Here is a 21,020-nt window from a genome sequence, read left to right on the forward strand (position 1 = left end):
TCGATGGAAAATTATCGATAGTATCGATGTTCGAGTTTGTGAGTAAAACACGAAACTTGCGCATCTCTATTGCAAGTTGTAAACAATTGCCGGTACACGTGCATTTGGAACATTTTATTAACTTTCGAAGTAAATATTGGCCATAAACTAATAATATTTGATGGCTGCCAACTTTGAATTACTCAGCGAGCAGGGTCTTCGCTTGGATGGTCGGCGGCCGCATGAGTTGCGCCACATCAAATGCAAACTGGGTGTCTTTGAGTGAGTACGACGATATAGCGAATCGAATTTATATTAATTTCTTAATTATTTACAGGCAACCCGATGGCAGCGCCTATATGGAGCAGGGAAATACCAAAGTGCTAGCCGCCGTCTATGGTCCACATCAGGCCAAGGGCAAGAACAAGTCTTCGGAATCCAACGATGTGATTATTAATTGTCAATATAGTCAGGCCACATTTTCGACAGCAGAGCGCAAGAATCGTCCTCGTGGGGATCGCAAGTCACAGGAGTTCAAAATGTATCTACAACAGGCTCTGAGTGCAGCCATCAAATCCGAGCTATATCCTCGCTCCCAGATCGATGTCTATGTGGAGGTCCTTCAAGCTGATGGAGCCAACTATGCAGTGGCTCTTAATGCCGCCACATTGGCTCTGATCGATGCTGGTATTTGCCTTAATGAATTCATTGTGGCTTGCACAGCATCACTAAGTAAATCAAATATTCCCCTCACGGACATCTCACAAGTAGAAGAGATCTCCGGAGGACCCAAACTAACTGTAGCTGCCCTACCGACTTCAGAGAAAATTGCATTCCTGGAGATGAGCGAACGCTTTCATATTGATCATTTGGAAACTGTCATCGAGACGGCGATGGCTGGCTGCAGAGAAATACGAGATATTCTAGAGGCAGCGGTTAAAGAGCATCTTCTACATATCGGCAGTGCGGCGGATTGGGCAAGAGTTTGTTGAAAATTCGTCAAATATAATTTAAAACTACTATGCAAGTCTTTGATTAAGTGTAATTCATCCAGAACTCTTCAACAACATATTAAATTTATTATAACAACTCGCTAGGGTTTAAAATATATTGACTAACTCTTTTGGCTATTAGCTACATCCTCTTTTGGTGGTTGCCATGCCTCTAGCATCTCCACTAGACGTGCCTTACGTTGCTCCAACTGTAGCTTTTCAATCAGTCCACTCAGTTGCTCGCCACCCTGCAGAAATCCATTTAGATTATGCAACGTGCCATTTTGTATCCTATGATCTGTGATTCGATCCTGAACAAAATTGTAGGTGCGTATCTTTTCATTACGATTAAGGCTGCCTTGCTGGGCTTTTTTGGTTGCCAAGTGAGTGGCCTCAGAGCTCTCCAATTGCTGTTGCACCAAGCGGGCCTGGAGACGCTTCAAGGCGACTTCACGATTTTTAAGTTGCGATCGTTCCGATTGCGCCTCCACAGCCAGGCCAGTTGGCAAATGGACTATTCTTACAGCAGAATCTGTGGTATTCACATGCTGTCCCCCGGCCCCGCTTGCACGTTTCGTCTCAATGCGCAGATCCTTCTCCGCTGTATGAACTTGGACATCCGCTGGCTTCGGTATCACAGTGATCGATGCTGTGCTTGTGTGTATTCTACCGGATTTCTCTGTAGCCGGCACCCGCTGAACTCGATGCACTCCTGCCTCGTAGCGTAGCCAATTGTAGGCATCCTGATCATTAATTAATATGTTTGCATGTCTCAGACCACCTATATCAGTGGTTTCTCGAGCAAATTCCTCATAGTCCCAGTCCATGTGCTCGAAATAGCTTGTGTACATTTCGTACAGTTCCTGGGCAAACAGCATGGCTTCCTGGCCACCAGCTCCGGAATTGACTCCAAACAAAAGCGATGGATAAACTTCATCATCGGCAAGAGTCAATAGTTCCTGCAACATGGTTTGTTCCTGTTTGGCCAACAGATCCGTATAGACTTGGTTCTCCTCCTCCATTAGTTGTCTCATGTCCTCATCCTTCTCCTGCTCCAGGTCCTTCTGACTGGTTAGATTACGCTCCAGGACCCGTCTCTGCTCGAGGGCATTAACAACGCCCTCCAGTTGCGAGAGGCGTGCGTAGGATTTGCTATTGCCGGCTGCATTCACCCGCAAAGCGTAATATTCTTGACGCAGGCTCTCCAGATATGATTGAAGCTTCTCATTCCGAATACTGAGTGGATCAGATGAGCTGCTGGCCCAGCGCCGAGAAAATCCATGTAATCGTATGTTTCGTAAATGTCTTAAAAACATTATAAAAACTGTGCTAAATTTTTTGGTCCGACTGTGCTACAACATAAACAACTGTTATCGGCAATCGTTATCGAAGAGTGGGTACTCTTTTGTTGCATGTTCGACTCTTTTGTTGCATGTTGGATGCTTCTATCGAGTTGCGACCAGTGTTGGCAACTTTTTTCGACCAAAAAAATCTGTTTTTGACGGGAGGAAACTAAAAAAAAAGCTGAAATTAAAAAAAAAATTAAAAAAAAAAAAAGACTTAATGGCAAAATTTTGAAATCACAAAGTTCAATAATCGTTTCGTTCACAATAAGATCAATTGAACTATTTGAGCGAACTAAGTTCCTTATTCCAGTTCAACTAATCATATTCAAATTCAGTTGATTCCACTCTATTATCGATACGTTCGCTTATCAAAAATTAAACTACTGAAATATATCGGTTTAATTCAACTACAATGAACAACTATTATTGTTAGCACGATTTATCGCTAAAATATTTCAAATTTGTTAGCAAATTAAAAAGCGAAAAAACGGCTTTTTATAAAATAAAAAAATAACAGAATTCCCCCTGCCCGCTGATTCGAAATTTTTCCCGCAAATGGGTTATCAAAAAAGCCAGATTTGACGGGAAAAAGCTGATTTGGCAACACTGGTTGCGACCCCCCTTGGAACAGGAGCAGTGGCGTCGTCAAACAGTCAGTCACACATACACAGAAAGCCCAAAGCAGAGTATATTGAAAAGCCACGGAAAATAACAAATACTATGTTCAGTTTAAAATTGCTTAGTTGACTTTGCAATATTAGTTAGCACAGATAAAGTTACAGTTTGTTAAGTGCTTAAACTATTAAAACACATCAATCTGCATATTTGCCATTTGGGTGTGGGCAAATGTAAACTTTTTCCCCTTTGTGTATGTGTGTGTGAGCGTTTAAGTGTATTTGTGCATTTTTTTTTTTATTAATGAAAAATGAACTTAACAACAACAGCAACAACGACAACAATAAGGCACAGTTAACTGGTGCAGAGTGCAGTAATTAAGTTTAATTAAGAATTATAATTGGTCAACTGCCACCACCACCACCACCTTCAACGACAACAACAACAACAACAGAAACAAGTGCATTTAATAGCTAAGAGAGGAAAATACATAGAAAGAAAGAAAAAATCAAAACGAAATGCCACCGTTAAAAACTTATTCCATACACCACCACGAATACAATGCAAATTGTCATAATAATGGCAATCCAGCAACAACAAATTCACAACCCACCAATCATGATGCCGATTTCTATACAGGATTAGGATCAACATCAACAGGAGTTGTCGGTGGAGCCACCAGTTCCTCCTCCTCCTCGTCCAACAACACACAACGCACAAATCGTCCCTCCTACTGCAATGCCCAATATCCATTCAAAGTGCTCTCCAATTTGAATCAACTAAGGGAACAATCGCGTTTCTGTGATGTGGAAATAATTGCTGGTGAAGCCACTTTCAATGCCCACAGAGCTGTCTTGAGTGCTGCAAGTGCCTATTTCGAGGCAATGTTTCGACCCGAACTGGGTCTAAATGAATCGAATCCAAATCAAAAATCTGTGGTATTGCATACCATTGATGGCGATATATTGCATATACTCCTTGACTTTATCTACACGGGACGCTGTGAAATAACACAGGTGAGGAGGCAGCCCATCACATAAATCTTCCATTTAATATCAATATTCCTCCCCTTTTACAGTCGAATGTCCAAGAACTTTTAGCTGCTGCCGATATGCTTCAACTCAATGAAGTGGTCGATGGTTGCTGTGAGTTCCTCTGCCGCGAGCTGCATGCCACTAATGCCTTGGGTATTTTACGTTTCGCTGAAGCGCACAATTGCGAATCGCTTGCTAAAAGTGCAATCAACTTTGTTCATGCCAATTTTCCAGCGGTAAGTTAAAAATAAAAAAACAAAAAAAAAAAAAAATCAATTCTCAAGTTGTGTGTGTTTCCGCCCGGGATCGAACCGGGGGCCTTGTGCGTGTGAAGCACACGTGATAACCACTACACTACGGAAACCTCTGGGGTGGGCGCAACAAAGTCTCTAAGCTGAGGTCTATATATTTATTACAAAAAATATTCTTTCGAAGATTTCTCATATCAATTTATGTCAATTAAAGCCAATTTACATTCAGAAGAATTTTCCAACTCTTTATCACATTTCATTCATAACATGCAAAGTGACCGACCCCAGTCAATGAAGATTCATTTAGATAAATTGTCTCTATTTCTATATTATTTATCTTCGTGTCTCTGTTTTCTTTTAAATATACACATATGCTTTGCCTACAGTTTGCGTTTCGTTTCATAAATATCTTTCCAATTTCTACTCTTTAATTCTTATCATTAGTTTCTTTAATGTATTTATTATTGGCCCGGCAACAAAAGTCGCTAGGCTCATCAAAAAATTCAATTTAGACTCATTAGAGTGCCCCTCTCCACGGAAATCTTTAGTAAAAGGCGAAAGATTTATTCGACAACTGAAGAGAAGCCAGAGTGATTGCAACACGCCAACTTCAAGACTCTCCATCATTGCAATGCTAAAACAAGTTGGGAATTCTAATGAACAAAAACGGAAAAAAATAAATGTCAAGCAGTATGTGTTGACCTGAATAAGGGTAGTTTTCACTTTAGAAACTGGATATGAGAAGAAAGTAGGACACTATGAAAAGTAGGCAACAAAACTGATGTAACTGAAATTTTGGGCCATATGATTCCTAACTGGTTCTAGCATTTCTATCATGGAGAGGCAAGTCATTGGCTGTTGCAAGTTATCGCTTCTCGGCCTTATGGCTAAGATCAAAGTGTAGTATCTGTTCTTATCAGCTTAACATCTGATAGTTTCTCCATTGGAGAACAACAAATGTTAAACTGATTTTTGGAAACAGACGGAGTGCTAGGGGCTTGCTCCACCTCTGTCGCGGGTTGGCCCGGTATTGCAGTACCGCCGGGATTTCGGCCCAACTAAGTAATAAATTTGAACAACTATTAAACATAAGTTTTTACTTATTTGATGATTCTAGATCACCCTTGAGGATGAATTTCTGGAAACCCCACAATCTCTGCTATCGCAGCTACTTAATTCCGAGATGTTGCGAGTCGACTCCGAATCTCAAGTGTTCCAGGCGGCACTTCGTTGGATTAAACACGATGTGACTCAGCGCCGTTGCTATGTTTTCGATATACTTTCCCATGTCCGCATGGCTCTTGTTCCAGTGAAGGTCATCGACAAGGCTCTCAAAGATGATTGTCGCGACATGTCGGTGAAGATTGCCCTGCGCTCGATTTGTCGAGACATTGCCTCAAAACGCGGCCAGCTTGTGCCATTGCGGGTTTGTCCTCGTCAACTGGCCAAGAAAAATATTTACATTATTGGCGGATCACATCGCGATACGCCACGAACATGGAATTCGGCTGATTGCATATTTGAGACAGTCGCCAAATTCGATATATTCCGCCGAGAATGGACTGAAACCGCACCTATGGAGGTGGGACGTATACTGCCCGGCGTATCGGCGCTTAATGGAAAGATCTATGTGGTGGGTGGAGAGCGCGGATCGCAGATTCTGGCCAATGGAGAAGTGTATGATCCTCAGAACGATGTGTGGCAACCTATTGCACCAATGATTGTGCCACGCTGCGAATTTGGACTATGCACCATGGGTGGAAATCTGTTTGCGGTTGGAGGCTGGATCGGTGATGACATTGGCGGGACCATGGAGTGCTACGATCCGGAAAAGGATCTGTGGAAACTAATCGGCAGTATGCCACAGCCTCGCTTCAGCATGGGTGTGGTCAGTTTTGAGGGTCTGATCTATATCGTAGGTGGATGTACAACAACCACAAGACATTTGCCAGACTTGATAAGGTTTTTATTTCAACTAAGACAGTTCGTAACGAATATTTTAAATTCATATTTTTCCGATTTTTAGCTACAATCCGGTCACCAAGGAATGGACACAATTAGCCCGCATGCAAACAGCTCGTTGTCAAATGGGTGTAGCCGTCCTTGATCGCTATTTATATGTTGTGGGCGGAAGTAGCATCACCCAGGATATTTTAAGCTCTGTGGAGCGTTATAGTTTCGATGAGGATAAATGGTCAACGGTTTGCGCTTTAAATACACCCAGAGCCATCCCCGCTGTGGCTGCAGCTGATGGTTTGCTATATGTGGCGGGAGGTGATCAGGTAAAAATATACTGCAACGACACCTTGAAATCCTTTCTAATACTTTTATTGATTGTTGCAGCCATGTGAAGTGAACTTTTATCGTGCTCAAGTCACAATCAACGCTGTGGAATGCTATGACCCTCTATCAGATACCTGGAAGAATTGTCCTGACTTGCCAGTAAGCCGCTCGGAGGCCGGTGCTGTCGTTGTCTAAGCTGTCCCAGCCGCTGTCCATCCACGTCCTTTCGCTATAAGAATATACACACTCACACACTCTAACTTTATCTCTCTAGTGCATTGTATACGTTAAACACATCACAAGAAAAACCTTTCTATCACTCTGTTCTCTTTGAACCACTAATACGAACCAAAGATGAGCGCTATATAGAATGTTAAAAAACGAAAAAAGAAAGAAAGAAACCAAAATCTAGCGCAGCTATTTACCAGTTAGTAATTATATAGTAGTTAGACAGAAAAGTAAAAATCAGTAACAGAGCCAGCTCCTGATCAAGATTAAGATTGTTTCTAAACGAAAAAAAAGAGAACAAAATTCCAAAAATATGGCCAACTGTTGTATATCGACGTATCGTAATTGCTGAACATTTTTCAATTCGTTTTTAATATATAAATTTTTTGTTATTTTGCTTTCGAATTTATTTAACAGTATAAATATGTATTATTATAAATGTTACTTTTGTTTATTCTAAGGGTATTAACGGAATGAAAATGTTGTCAGCAATGCACGGGGGCGCGCAAACCTTGAAAAGGCAGCGTCGTGAAAATGAAAGAGGCAGAATTTAACAAGTTGTACTATGGGAAAACGAAAAGCAAAAAAACATTTAAATCCAAAAACCAAACTGTATTTAATAATAGGTGGATTATCGAAATAAATGTACGACTAAAATAAAAAAAAATAATAATAAAACCTAATAAATCAAAATGAAATGACTCATTTAATAATTGAAATCTTTGTATAATGGCGACTCTTATTCCATCATTTGTAGGTAAGTATAAAAATACAATTCTCCTTTGTTTGGGGAAGTTTTTGCTCCAATTTTGAAAATTAATGGCTAAATATAACATATAAATTAGCATAGTTTGCTGTCATTGCATTATTGTTAGCTAACTTAAAGGTCCAACTAAATATATTAGTACGCTCTTTACAAACATACGCTAAAAGTATGATGAAAAAAGCACCCGGTTGGCCTCTTAGATGGCTAGCGAAACACATACTAAGCAGAATGGTATGAGTCACTCATCCCGCCTTCCACTACAACACAAGACTACACTGTCCTCCCTCTTCCCTTTTGTTTTGTTTTTAAATTTATTATTCAGTTGGGCCGAAATCCCGGCGGTACTGCAATACCGGGCCAACCCGCGACAGAGGTGGAGCAAGCCCCTAGCACTCCGTCTGTTTCCAAAAATCAGTTTAACATTTGTTGTTCTCCAATGGAGAAACTATCAGATGTTAAGCTGATAAGAACAGATACTACACTTTGATCTTAGCCATAAGGCCGAGAAGCGATAACTTGAAACAGCCAACAGCTTGCCTCTCCATGATAGAAATGCTAGAACCAGTTGGGAATTGTTGTGGTGCGCATGTCAAAAAATTTTTTTGTACAGAGCAAAGTCGTTGTACCTACCCCACACAAACAGTGTTGCCTACTTTGAGGGTGAGCAATGACGATGACTGTTTCTGAATTTATTCTGTGGACTTGAGCAGAAATAAATACATACATATGTATTTGTGTATGCATTTATTTATATTTATTTATTTAATATGTGTATAAATAATAAAATTATGCAAATTAATCGGCGAAAATTGATCTGTATTAAGTACTTTCTAATGGCAGTCATATTTAATTTCTATTTTTATTTAAATTTCCACTTGTTAAATATTTTCTCTTCTCTTGATCTTCAATATATAGTGATATTAATATAGAGAGAATTGCTTTGTCATAAAATGTACTAAGCTATGTTAGTAAGCATAAAACAAAGTTCTTAGAACCTTTTCATTCATTTGATAAAAAAAATATAATTAATAGCCCAGTTTCTGTGACGGATATATCAAATATCAAAGAATGCCACCATTATATAAAATAACATGTGTTAAAATGAAACTACAATTGGTTTTGGGATTAAAAATTTCGTATCCCCCAGTTTTCTGAATATAAACTTGGAGTAGCTTCTTTCACAATAACCGGATAATCCTATTTCCTTCGTGAGGTTGCTGGTCGTGCTGTTAGGCGGCTCCTTATATAAAAGTGCCCCTTTTGGGAAAAAGAAGCATCAAAATGTGTAACGCAGCTTACGAGAAATACTCCAAGACACATTTTGGTATATCAACTAAAACATACATACATTTCACATAAACCAAAAATATTGCAATAACTCATATTAACTCAAGACGAAATGGGAAACAATTCATCGAAACACAACCTTTGATTTCGCGAAGCAACTATGCACTGACGATCTTATCACAGAATAAACGAGTTTTGACTCCGGCGAGATTACCTTATGCCATCACGAAATAATTAGGTGTGTATAAGGTGGTCTCGTTGGCTTTTTTAATCATACACTGTGCTTGTGTGATTGTAGAATGGGTTAGCTTCAGCGTGCCGAAATCCGTATCCCCATTCAATTTTTTTGGTTCATCAGTCCTTACGTTCAGGTGTTAAAGTAAATAGAAATAGCTAAAAACTACCTTAAGAAAAAACAGAACTATAAAAATATATTTTTATCTTATTTTTATATTATTGCATAAACAGAAAGATTTAAATTTTGACTGTTCCTTTAAAGGTCTAAAAGAAGATTCGACGTCTCGTCCGATCAAGAATATGTAGGCATTATATAGTCCGAGATATTTTCTTTAATGCGTGGCACGTTGATTGCAAAAATTAATGTACCCTGTTTTGTTAGATTTTTTTGTGCTTTCGCGTTGTTGTTATTTATAAAAAAGGGGATTCCCACTATTATGCTCAGTTGCTATCGGTTTTCTTTTGCCATCGAAAAGTCTATATGGAAAAATGGGAATGGCTACACACAAGTTTCTTACATTAAATGAAAAACTCAATATTATTAAAGTACAAGAGCTGGAGCAACTATCTGCAAGAAGCATAGCAAAAAGGTAAACCAGTTTTCTTCCAATTAAATGCTTTTAAATTAAAAATTTATTCCCATAGATTTAATATTGGAAAAACACAAGCTGCCTACATTGTTAAAAACAAAGAATGCTTCAAATACGAGTTTCAATCAGGTGCTAATATCGAACAAAAGAGAAAATTTCTTAAATCAAAAGGCACACAAGTTGATAAATTATGCTACGAGTGGTTTTTAAGGGCAAGGAGTAAAAATATCCCGGTTTCAGGACCTATCATTAAGGCCAAAGCAAAAGAAGTTGCTAGGCATATAAAATATTCTGGATTCTTGGCATCTGATGGATGGCTACATAAATGGCGCAAACGACACGATATTAAATTCAAGTCTATAAAAGGCAAATTGGCTTCAGAAGTCAATGCGAGGAATGATATCCCTTCTTCTAGGCCAGAAGAAGAGATTGTGGAAATAAGTGATTCAGAGGATGAAGAAAAAGGGAACACAAGTGATTTAATAACATCATTTGATGAAGCCTTAAGACAAATTACTCGTCTAAAACATTTCGCAAGGAATTATGCGGTTGATGCTTTTGAAAACGTAAATGATTTGGAGAGCTTGTTCATGGAACTACAATTTCAAACAGGCCAACAATGAATCTAATTCATTAAGAAATACTTTTAAAATTTATGTAGAACCTCTATTTGTAATGAATTTATTTGGAAAAAATAATTAAGTCTTCTATATCATATATAAAATTTTAGCACAAATTAACATTAATTAAAATAAATATCATTCGTTTATTTTCCTTTTTTCTTTTTGCCACAAACATTTACATAGAGAAATATGCAGATTGTTTATTAATTAAAACTATAAATTTATTTATATAGAACAGATAAAATAAGACGTTGGAGACATATTAGATTATTGGTTAGAGGCATGGTTGTTGGTCGTTCACAATTTCAACACTTTGATCAGAAACAAAACAAGATTTTGTAATTGGAACTCAGTAATAATTTTAATTTAAAATTGTGGAAATTGTGGACAACTGCGTTAGATTCATTTACTATATATATATATAATATATCGGTCTTTCTTTTTTAAGAATACAAAGTGAAGGTTACATGGTGATTAGAAGTTTTGCCTAGAATTGTTAAATTAAACAACAACCACAAAGCACATTACGATTATTGTATTGATATATAATTATCATTGTCATTTTCTTATTTGGTTTCGCCTTTTCATACACATATACTTTGTACAATTTTATTGTGATTTGACTTTCACGCCTACAACAATTCTTAAAATATATAAAGTAGAATTTACAAATTTTGAGCTTACATCATACACATAAAATTTAGATTTTAGATTATGCTACTAGTATTAAGGTATTACATGTATATATGGTATATATTAAAAATTAAACATTGAGGATTTTTAACTGAAATTGTACTATGAAACAGTCCTCAAAAATATTTTGGTTTTTCTTTCTTTAGCAGTGACTTAATGCATTAAACAAACTATTTTAAAAAAAAAACGAAGAAAACATAACAAAACTAGAAATTTGCAGAGTGCGGAATACATAAAAAGAAACTAACGGAAAACGGGAACGCAATATATAAAATAAAATAAAATTTCGGTCGATCATGCTGCTGCTGGTACGATGCTATATTGCGGATGGCTAGCCTGCCTTTTGGGTTTGCTTTTGTCGCTGCAGTGCCTCGAAGGCCTCGATTTCTTTCTTCTCTTTGGCTTGATTGCGACGCTCGTATTCCAGACGATGAGAGATAATGCGCTCCACAATGCGTTCTGTGGTCATATTATTGCCCGAATCGATTAACTCAAAGATGGCACGAGTCTTTGGCACTGCATAAGGATCTATTTTGCCATCCTCTAGGGCAATGGGTGTGCGACCATGGCAGACAACATCAATCTTGAAATGATCCAGCAACTCCTCTGTAACGCAGTAGGGAGCACCAATAACGACTTCATTGACAAACTGCAAGGAGAAAGAATTAGATTATATTAATATTTACTGAATATTTTGGGAAAGAGTTGTGCCATTCAATTGCTTTTGACCTTACCTTACAAGCCAGAACACTGAGAACACGCTCATGTAGATTCATAATGGGATAATTGCTACCCTTGTAGGAGTTGACCACGGGATCTGTGTGAAGGCCGACAATCAAATAGTCACCCAATTTGCTAGCCTTCTCAAGGAAATCCAAATGACCGACATGGAAGAGATCAAAGGCACCAGCCACATATACCTAAAGAAATAAGTAATAGAAACATTATTCCATGAAATATACGATTAAGAAATTTACACTTACAATTTTATCGCCTAGATTTGGAGATTTGCCATCACTGAACTGAATGATCTTTTGTGTGGTGGGCAAGAATTGACTACAGCCTGTCCAGGGACTTTTGGCTGCCGAATCTTGGCCCATATTCGAAGAACCTAAATGGGAGTTCAGTTGTTGTATTTTTAGAATTTTTGCTGTTTTTTTTTAATCAAGCGTTTTTTTGTTGATTTTTTTTATATACATGAGATTAGAAGGCGAGCATTATTGACATTTAGATTTGGATTTTTGATTGCAGATTCGTTACGCGGGCGCGAACACGCACAGGATTGGATTGGATTTGGATTTGGATATATACATAGATATTTTTTTGATATAGATTTTTTATTTGTTAGTGGTAAACAGTGCGTACATAGAAATAAAAAAGAAGAGAAAGAGTAAAGATGTAGAAAGAGAGCAACATAAATCAAAGAAATAGGTTTTGTTTAATTAAAGTCGTTTTGTCTTGTCTTTCCTAAGGATTACTGAGAGTTTTAAAGACATAAACGAAGAATAAAAGGCTCAAAACTAAAAGCTAAGCGTGCGGTTGGCCCAAAAGATTTCTATAGTCTACACTTCTATGAACTAAACACATATTTAAGATTTTAAGTTTTTAGTTTTCATACTTGGAACTGTGTGTGCGCAGCATGCAAGTTTTTGTTTATGTATGAGTAAAAAGAAATTAAAGTAAAAGCGAATTATACATTATTAGACATTAGTAGACAGTTAGTAGAGGAAAGAGTTTTAAAATGTGGCACAAAAGCAAATAATTTGAGCTTTCCGCTGTGATTTGCTTTTATTTTTAGCTAGGTTAAACGTAAAGAATCCGAATATTTAGGTAAATGGATATATGAGAATGATCTATTATCTATTAATTAATATATTTAAGCAAAGAGAATCAACAATGTACCTTCTTTCTCAATATCATATTCGGCCAATCCCTGACGAAAATGATTCCGTGTGAGTAGCAACATGCGGCCAACTAAATCAGTTGTCGAAACTCCTGCTGTACGTTTGACTTCCCTGCAAAAAGGACAAAATAATTATCAGTTTCACAATTAGCATTAGAGATGGATTAAAAATAAAAGAATTGGGAACATTCTGAACGAGCGATTTATCCAATAACAAATTTATCAAGGATTACTATAAAAAGAATGTCAAGTATAGAAAATTTATAATACAGAAGATTTTCGAAAAAACAAAATGAGTATCTCGAAACCTATTAATAATGGTAAAAGTTTCGGAAAATGTTTGAAACCAAAGAAAAATGACGACAATTTGTGCCAGGAAAAGCTATGTAGATTCAGTTTTGGCACGAATTCGAACGATAATCTATATCTTCCCCAATTCCCAATGTAGTGAGCATATTTTTACACTTACTTATAACGATTTGCCGACTTGACAAGATGATATGTATCCACACCCTCGGCAGTCATTGTGATATCATCTGCAAAAATGGGAAAAAATTTGTGAATTCTAGAAAATGGAAAATATAATTTTTAGTCTACTCACCGCCATGGACACAAAAATCACAGTTATTTTGATCGAGTACCTCCAATGTGGTCACATATGGAGCACCAAGCACCACTTCATCAACCCATTTGATGCCTTTGACCATCTTGACACGCTCCTCTTCGGTAAACACGGGCGGTCCTTTGTGTTTGGTGATCTCCTCATCCGTGTGTATGCCCACAATTACTTTATCGCCAAGTGCTTTGGCTTGTCGCAATGAGTTTGCATGTCCAAAGTGTACCATATCGTAACTGAAAGGAAGGAACAACGTAGAACAACATTATTGATCATTATCTCTTTTAATTAGAAAGTGTGCCAGACTCCAAAATGTTTATCAAGTGCCAGTTCTCCCACCTTTAACTTTTCTAACAAGTGTAATTTTGGTACATTTTATCTAGAACATCATATTTTGGCCCGTGGAGTAGCAAGACAATGTTAACAAAAACTTCCATTAGATGATAAGCTTCCATTGAAAAGGCGTGACTATTATCGACCTTGAGAGTTCAGTTCAACTTTTTTCGTATGAAGCTGAATCAGCGCACACATTTGGCGGCTCTGATCGATTCCCATTTAGCAAATTGATGCTGACCTCGATCCTCGATCTGCTAACATGCAAATGCTAGTGCTATATATAGTAAATTATCACCACAGTGCTTATATATTTGTAAAGTTTTCCATTCAGCTTAAAAAACCGAGTTCAAGTACCTCAACTCAAGTCACGCAATTCAAATTTGATTACAATATGTAATCATTGATTGATCATTTATTTTATATTTTGTGTTTTTTTCTAGAATTTCACAATATGGAAAATGTTATTTTCAAAATGTACAGAATCTTTTGCTAGATCAATGAAAAATTTAAAAAACCGAGTTGTGATGTATGTTGATGTTAATATAGTAGACAAAAACACTATTTTTCAACATTTCAGTTTGAAAATATATGGATCTATTTTAATGAAAGCTACATAACCTCAAAAAAAATTTGATATATTCCAAACTAAAGTCAATTTAAACATTTGGATCCCCGATTCGCATTCTATACGTCTATATTCTTTTAGAAAAACCTATTTAAAACGTAATTTGTTTAGGAATGAGAAAGCGCTAATGCTATATAACCTCAAAGATAAAAGTATGCCCATTTATGCGCTTTAAGGTTAGGATATTTGATACACCAGAGTCAATGTGAACAAAATTTGAGATTATATTCGTATTCAGAGCATTAATACTCTACTAGTCGGCCATTGTTTTAATCAGAAGACAAAAATGCTATAATCTAATTTATAAGATCAATTTCCGGTCCACCTTACTATGTAGTAGGACTAAGAGTAAGTAATCAACGTGGTGTCATTTCACATTTTTTCCTCAAATTGTCAATTTCGAAGATAAGTTACTAAAACTGTAGTTAACATTCTCATAAACATTTCTCATTAACCGCACATGCCAGCAGTTCAATGAAAATTGAAATGTGTAAAAAGATATATTACTATAGGAGAGCTTATGAAAGAAACTACTGCAAATCGTGAAACAAAGCCCAATTAAAGCCGTTGTGTGTCAATTGTCTGTATGACTGACTGACTGACTGACTTACTCCAACAATCAGTTAATGGCCAACTGAGAGTCGTGGCGTGTGCTCCACTTTGTGTGCAGAAAGTGTAAAGTTTGTTAAGTTTGCACTTTGGACATGATCATCAGTTGTGCCTGGGAGATACATATGTACAAACAAAGAGAGAGACAGAGAGAGAGAGAGATACAAAGATGGAGATACGAGTTTTGCTATTTAGCAATATTTTTCTAATTGCATTTGGTGAGAGATGTTGCTTTTATGTGTTTACTGGTTCCGCTGATTCTCTCAATAATGAAATATATATTCAAAATGCATATATGTACATATATAAGATGATAACTGCACATAACACGTGCCCACACCACAACGACGTGATGTGATGCCCAAATTGAATTTTATGCCATATGCAATTACACTTATTATTATGATAATAATCTTTAGTTTATGAATTGCATCAGATTATGCAAACGATTGCAATGAAAGAAAATTCCACACGTTTTAAAAAAACAATTATGCAAGCTCCTACTAATGGAATGAAATTCTTGAGTAATAAATTTCGTTATTAGCCTTTTTTCGGGCAATGTTTACTTATTTTCGGGGATTTTTTACTCTCTTCATCTACATACTTAAGTGTTTAATTAGCAAACAACTTTTGATTACTCATCATTATTCGGTAAATGGTCATTTTGCCAAATATTTTCAGCCCATCACACAGAGTGTCAGTTAAATAGCATTTTGTATTCCATAGAGTATTGTCCAATAGAAGCCAAGAGAAATATTTCACTGATCTTGATGTTAAAATATCTGCCAGTATTATAGAACTTTTTAGTAGCCTGATTATTGTAAATTAGTCAAAAAAGTCAGAAATATAGTAATAATAGAGCAAATGGGCTGACCTAATATAATCCGGAAAATTCCCTTTTGCAACAAGTAAAATTTTATTCAAATTAAAAAAAATAATTACATTTGCTATGCAAAAATAAATTTTGGCAGCTTGGAGATTTAAAAAATATGTATAATCATGTTTTAATGACCCAAGTGGCGGGGATTTTTAGCAAATATTAACTTAAAAGTGATTTACCTAAACTAAGTCGATGCTAAAGTGTCATATTAGCATTGAAGGCCATTCCAATTTTTGGTTCAAGTCATTATTTCTAACATGTTTTAGGTTAGGTTTAGGTTTAGGTTTAGGTTTGGTTTAACCAAATGGTTATAAACCGATCTTATCCTGCAAATTACTTTCATAATTTCTCATGTTCATATACTGTCATCCTCTAAATAGGTTCTATGATATAAGTAAAAGAGTTTACATATGCTAAACTAATAATACTCTTTTAGAGGGCGTTCTTTTTATGTTAATTAAAATAACAAAATTATTAATAAAGATTAGCAAGTTAAAATTTTATATTGTTTGCTTTGCTCAGACTCTTAACATATGCTTTCCCTTCTATCACTCTTTTTCTCTCTCTCTCTCTCTCTCTCTTATTCTATGCTAAAAACATATGCTCAGACTCTTAACATATGCTTTCCCTTCTATCACTCTTTTTCTCTCTCTCTCTCTCTCTTATTCTATGCTAAAAACATATGATCAATTTGCTTATAGAAAAGGTGAAATTATTTCCTGCCTCATGACAAACACACTTCATTCTTATGGCTAATAAGGTAAATAAATATTGTGCTCCCCACAAACGCACTGATGATTAATTCTAGATATCATACAAGAACAACAATAACCACAAAAGGTATTCCAAGGGCCTCCAACCGCAGACGACATCACTCATACGCCACCCCAACCACAAACAAACACAACCACACCTTACGCCAGACATTATCCAATCAATTGAGTATTGTATGCCAACCGATAAGAAACTCCCCCCAAAAAAGGAAAACGTCATCCTTATCAAATCGATTTTAACTGTTTAACTGATAAACATAACATAATGGCAACAAAAACAAAGGTTAGACGATTGTAAATGTGGGTTAGTATACGCGCATATATTATATAATAATTATTAATATTTATACCAACTCGTAGACATTCTCTCTTCAAATCTTTAACTGTCTACGCTAAGCTCCCCTCTCTCTCTTTTTCTTTTCTTCTCTTTCTCTCTCTCTGTTTTCATAAGATCAAGGTTGTCAAATTACCTTGACAATAAAAAAAAAACACGACTACGAAAATATGAATTTATTTTAATACTGAGCTGGTTGGTTGATTTGGTTTGCTTTGCTTTGCTTTGGTTGTAGGGGAGATGGATTGTATTGGATGATAAAAGCAAAAGTTTGCACGTCACTGGTAATTCGACCAAAATATATAAATATATACACATGTCTATATATGTATGTATCAGCCACAGCTGATAGTAACAGCAGAGAATAAAATTCAAAAGAGGGCAGGCAGGCAGCTAGTAAAAGCGTGGGCCATTCATTAAATGACAAGAAACCTTTGCTCCCGGAGATTTTTTTTCGCTATATATTTATATGGAAATCTGTGTCGTACACAAAACATTGTTATTATATTGTTGTACTTTACGGACCCTGGAGCTGCTGGCTGGCTGGCTGCTTGCTTGCTTGGCTGCTAGGCTAGCTGCTTAATCAATTGAGTTGAACGACGCCAACGACGACGTCGACTACTGCCCCAAGTATTGTTGCTGATTAAAAAAATATCACGCGATTCTTTGTAGAATTTGTGCCCACAGCCATAGGAGTAAACCAGAAGGAAGTGGCCCCCCGCCACCGCCGCCCACATTACCCTCTCCTCTCTGCACTTACAAATTACAACAAATTCAAATGAGAATTAAAGTTCATTGACATTGACATGAACAGATTTAGAGCAACACAAAAAGCAAATAGACAAAAAGCAAGCTGAGAGACCTCCTCCTCTCTGAGATAAAGAGGGAGATAGGAGAGAAAGGGAGAGATTTGGTTGGATTTTCACTTGCGTCAATCTACTTCCAACCCAACCGCAGAGATAAGAGTTCAATCCGGATTTTGTTCGTTATTGTGTGTTAAATTCCTACCTCCCCCCTGCCTAGACCTACTAGAATAACATCTTTAATCTGTTGGCCATTTATGTAGAGCAACAGCAGCAGCTGATTATTGTATGCTCGGCGCTTTGGGTTATCAATGCTTTTGGGTTAAGTCAGGCACGAGGCTTTCCGTATAGTTGATGGGAATTTGTAACCGGAAACAATTCAAAATCGTCATCTTAAGAGCATATAGTTTTAGTTGCGCAAATGTTATTATTATTGAATACCTTTGACGCTTTTTAAAGATTGGATTCAATCTTTAGAAAGCAATGAGATTGCCATAATTCAAAATCTGCACACAGATGACACATTTAATCCAAATTGTTAGATTTTTATACAATTTTCTAGTTCTCAATATTTTGAAATATGTGCTCCAAATTGATGATTAAAATTGATTTTATTACAGATAATTTTAATTCTTCTATTTAGCCTACAACTTGTGCTTCCATTGGTTACTTTCTAAATTTGAACTCGAAAGGACAACAATGAGATCTTGTTCTTAATCGCATGGAAATTTAGATAAATGCTTCTCTAATCCTTTACACATAATTACTTGGCTTTAACGAATTACTAAATTAATGGTCCATCTAGTACTTAAATTTAAAAAGGGGTGTATTGCAGTTTATGCGGTTCCATTTTTAACGACTTTTGTTTGCCCTTGTGCAAATAGTTAAGGGGTTTCAGAGCTCTGACCTCCAAGGTTCCAGCGAAATGTCAATTTAATTATATACAAAAATGCATACAAAAAGAACCTCAAACCTCAAGTTAAATAGAAGGATGATGACGTCGCCGCCGCTGCCGCTGCCGCCTGAATAGGTCAATGGCGGCAGCAGCCGGCCGGGGCATGCGCAAAATGGGAATCACGTGATGGTTCGGGGGCAGACCGACCACACTCAACGGATGGCCACGTAAACGTGTCAAACAATTGAGAGACCCAGAGACAGAGCAAGAAAGAGAGCGGGGGAAAGCGAGAGAATTGGTTTACCGTGGGGTACATACACAGAATCATGCCATCATACGTACTTATACATACATATATATGTATTGTTTGGGTTGTGCTTGGGCGTGTGCAGCAGCAGCAAACATAAACAATAGATATAAATACATACATACATATATAAATGTGCATGTATGTATAAACATTTATAGAACCAGCCACACCACAATTGAGGAAGTTCTCTTAGATGTTGATAAAACGCAAAAAAAAAACTTAACTAAATACAGCAAACTTGTTATGGTAGGCCAACCATATAAATCGGTGCGTCATATTCTCTCTCTCTCTCAACGAACAAACGGTAAAGGCATTGCAAATAACAATTTAGTGATAATGCTTTAGAAATCAGCACAAGTTCCCTATGCACATAACAATCTTTGTTATTCATTTGGGAATTTCCTATTGTTATTTCAATAGGAAACTATTTGAGGCAGGATAGATACTATATGTATGTATATTTGAATTTATATTCAAGGTCGATTTTGTTTTCTTTTTTAATGGTAAAACATTGTTTACAAAGACAAGATGAGATAGATATGTATGTATGTTATAAAGGCAATGAATAATTCATACATTCGTATTTATATTCGTTGAAATGAATACTCATGAGTAACCAGAGTTTAAAATGTATTCAATTCAGCCCTTAAGTATGTCTGCTACAATCTTTGAATGGGGTCGTTTTTATGAGGTCCTTTATCTTTGAATGATCATCAATTATGTATAAGGATCTCATAATATCACTAAGCGCCAAAAGGTTTTGAATAGTCGTTTTCATTATTTACATTGCAGTATGAGTAAAAATGCTAGATAAAATGATAATGAATTGTTTGATCAAACGATGAGAGAAAACATTTGCAATTGCTTTGTATATGTATGACAATTTTTTGGCGCAGAGATTCTCGCAATTCACCTTGAACTTGAAATGGGCAAACCAAGAAAAATAAAACCTCAGAAATAGAACATAAACCGAGCAGTTGGTTAAATTTAAAAAGGCAAGAATTATCAAATGGGAAATGTAGTTTCTTGTCGCAGTTAAACATGTAGAAAAAAAACCTCAAACGCTATTCTAATCGACTTGTGATATGGTGGGCCCCGAGCCGGGGCCGGCAAATGAAATCAGTTAGATTGCCAATGAAATGCCACAGTTTTGACTCACTGTGCTCTCTTCTCTCCCTCTACACCCCCGCCGTACACTAGCAACCAATGGGAGGAAGAGTGACGCAATATATGTACCGCTATTTGGGAGAGTTATCAATATAAGCAAGTCATATTTACTTGCACATGTTTTATGTGATTTAAATGATGTTTTAATGCACATAATTAACAATTGGCAATGCCCCCGCCCCTCTACCTTTTGACACCCACTCAACCACCCTCTGAATATCCACTGACTCACCAGCCATCACACCAAACACGAATGTCTTTTCCTTTGCTTATGCCGTTGCCGTTGCATTTGTTGTTGTGGTTGTTGCTACTGGTGCCATTGCAGGTACCGTTTACCAGTTTGTCACTCATAATTAGATTATTAAATATTTCCCGAATATATTATTTGTATTTTAATTTCCTTTATTTTGATTTAGACGCACATTTGACCGAACGAGAGACGAATTTATTATTAATTTTTTGCTTGTAAGCGAGCTGCGGCGCACACGTTGTTGTTGACAGCTCGAGCGATGGATGTTGAGTTGTTCTGGGTTCTGGACTGCGTCCAATATTTATTTTTTTTTTTATATATTATTTCAAGAGCTACTCAGTTATCGCCCAAACGCACACCCACACGCACGACTTGAAAACAAAACCTACACTAGAGATGGGAATTCCATCGATGTCACCATCGTTACTATCGATGAGATAGGAGGAGGTACACTTAAAAAAACTGGCAAAAATTTTAATAATAATGTTTGTACAATTGGAAATTTGATTTCTCTAAAAAAAAATAGTATAGTTAAGTAATTTTTTAAAAAAAGGCAATAATCTATAATGACAAAATCTATATTCTGTGATGCCTA

General features: G+C 36.7%; 4 protein-coding genes and 4 non-coding genes across 9 annotated transcripts; 3 read left to right on the forward strand and 5 right to left on the reverse strand.

The window, feature by feature from the left end:
• Positions 1-52: 52 nt before the first annotated feature.
• On the forward strand, positions 53-1,087 carry LOC6642496 (exosome complex component RRP41). The gene is made up of 2 exons (XM_002065631.3): positions 53-261; positions 317-1,087. Exons 1-2 carry the CDS (start codon positions 161-163, stop codon positions 969-971), a joined length of 756 nt encoding a protein of 251 aa, XP_002065667.1. The 5' UTR covers positions 53-160; the 3' UTR covers positions 972-1,087.
• LOC6642497 (peptide chain release factor 1-like, mitochondrial) lies at positions 1,039-2,363 on the reverse strand. Its single transcript, XM_002065632.4, has one exon. The coding sequence runs from the start codon at positions 2,285-2,287 to the stop codon at positions 1,094-1,096; it is 1,194 nt and encodes a 397-aa protein (XP_002065668.1). The 5' UTR covers positions 2,288-2,363; the 3' UTR covers positions 1,039-1,093.
• Positions 2,364-3,230: 867 nt separating this feature from the next.
• LOC6642498 (actin-binding protein IPP) lies at positions 3,231-7,167 on the forward strand. Its single transcript, XM_002065633.4, has 5 exons — positions 3,231-3,948; positions 4,011-4,202; positions 5,335-6,179; positions 6,244-6,499; positions 6,561-7,167. Exons 1-5 carry the CDS (start codon positions 3,451-3,453, stop codon positions 6,693-6,695), a joined length of 1,926 nt encoding a protein of 641 aa, XP_002065669.1. The 5' UTR covers positions 3,231-3,450; the 3' UTR covers positions 6,696-7,167.
• Trnav-cac lies at positions 4,258-4,330 on the reverse strand. Its single transcript has one exon. It is a non-coding gene; the product is annotated as a tRNA-Val (tRNA).
• LOC6642586 lies at positions 4,695-4,811 on the reverse strand. The gene has a single exon (XR_049748.2). It is a non-coding gene; the product is annotated as a U5 spliceosomal RNA (small nuclear RNA).
• Positions 5,085-5,280, forward strand: LOC6642587. The gene has a single exon (XR_049749.2). It is a non-coding gene; the product is annotated as a U2 spliceosomal RNA (small nuclear RNA).
• Positions 7,168-7,811: 644 nt separating the features above from the next.
• Positions 7,812-8,007, reverse strand: LOC6642588. Its single transcript, XR_049750.2, has one exon. It is a non-coding gene; the product is annotated as a U2 spliceosomal RNA (small nuclear RNA).
• Positions 8,008-10,755: 2,748 nt separating this feature from the next.
• On the reverse strand, positions 10,756-20,800 carry LOC6642590 (ethanolamine-phosphate cytidylyltransferase). 2 transcript variants are annotated; one of them, XM_002065635.4, is made up of 7 exons: positions 20,408-20,800; positions 13,429-13,679; positions 13,297-13,363; positions 12,827-12,939; positions 11,908-12,035; positions 11,659-11,844; positions 10,756-11,573 (listed from the first exon to the last, which is right to left on the reverse strand). In XM_002065635.4, exons 1-7 carry the CDS (start codon positions 20,524-20,526, stop codon positions 11,256-11,258), a joined length of 1,182 nt encoding a protein of 393 aa, XP_002065671.1. In that variant the 5' UTR covers positions 20,527-20,800; the 3' UTR covers positions 10,756-11,255. The 2 variants fall into 2 exon arrangements, with proteins under 2 accessions (XP_002065671.1, XP_023031584.1); XM_023175816.2 differs by having other exon boundaries at positions 11,908-12,074.
• Positions 20,801-21,020: the final 220 nt, after the last annotated feature.

The sequence above is a fragment of the Drosophila willistoni genome (assembly GCF_018902025.1).
Source record: "Drosophila willistoni isolate 14030-0811.24 chromosome 2R unlocalized genomic scaffold, UCI_dwil_1.1 Seg167, whole genome shotgun sequence".
NCBI lineage: Eukaryota > Metazoa > Arthropoda > Insecta > Diptera > Drosophilidae > Drosophila > Drosophila willistoni.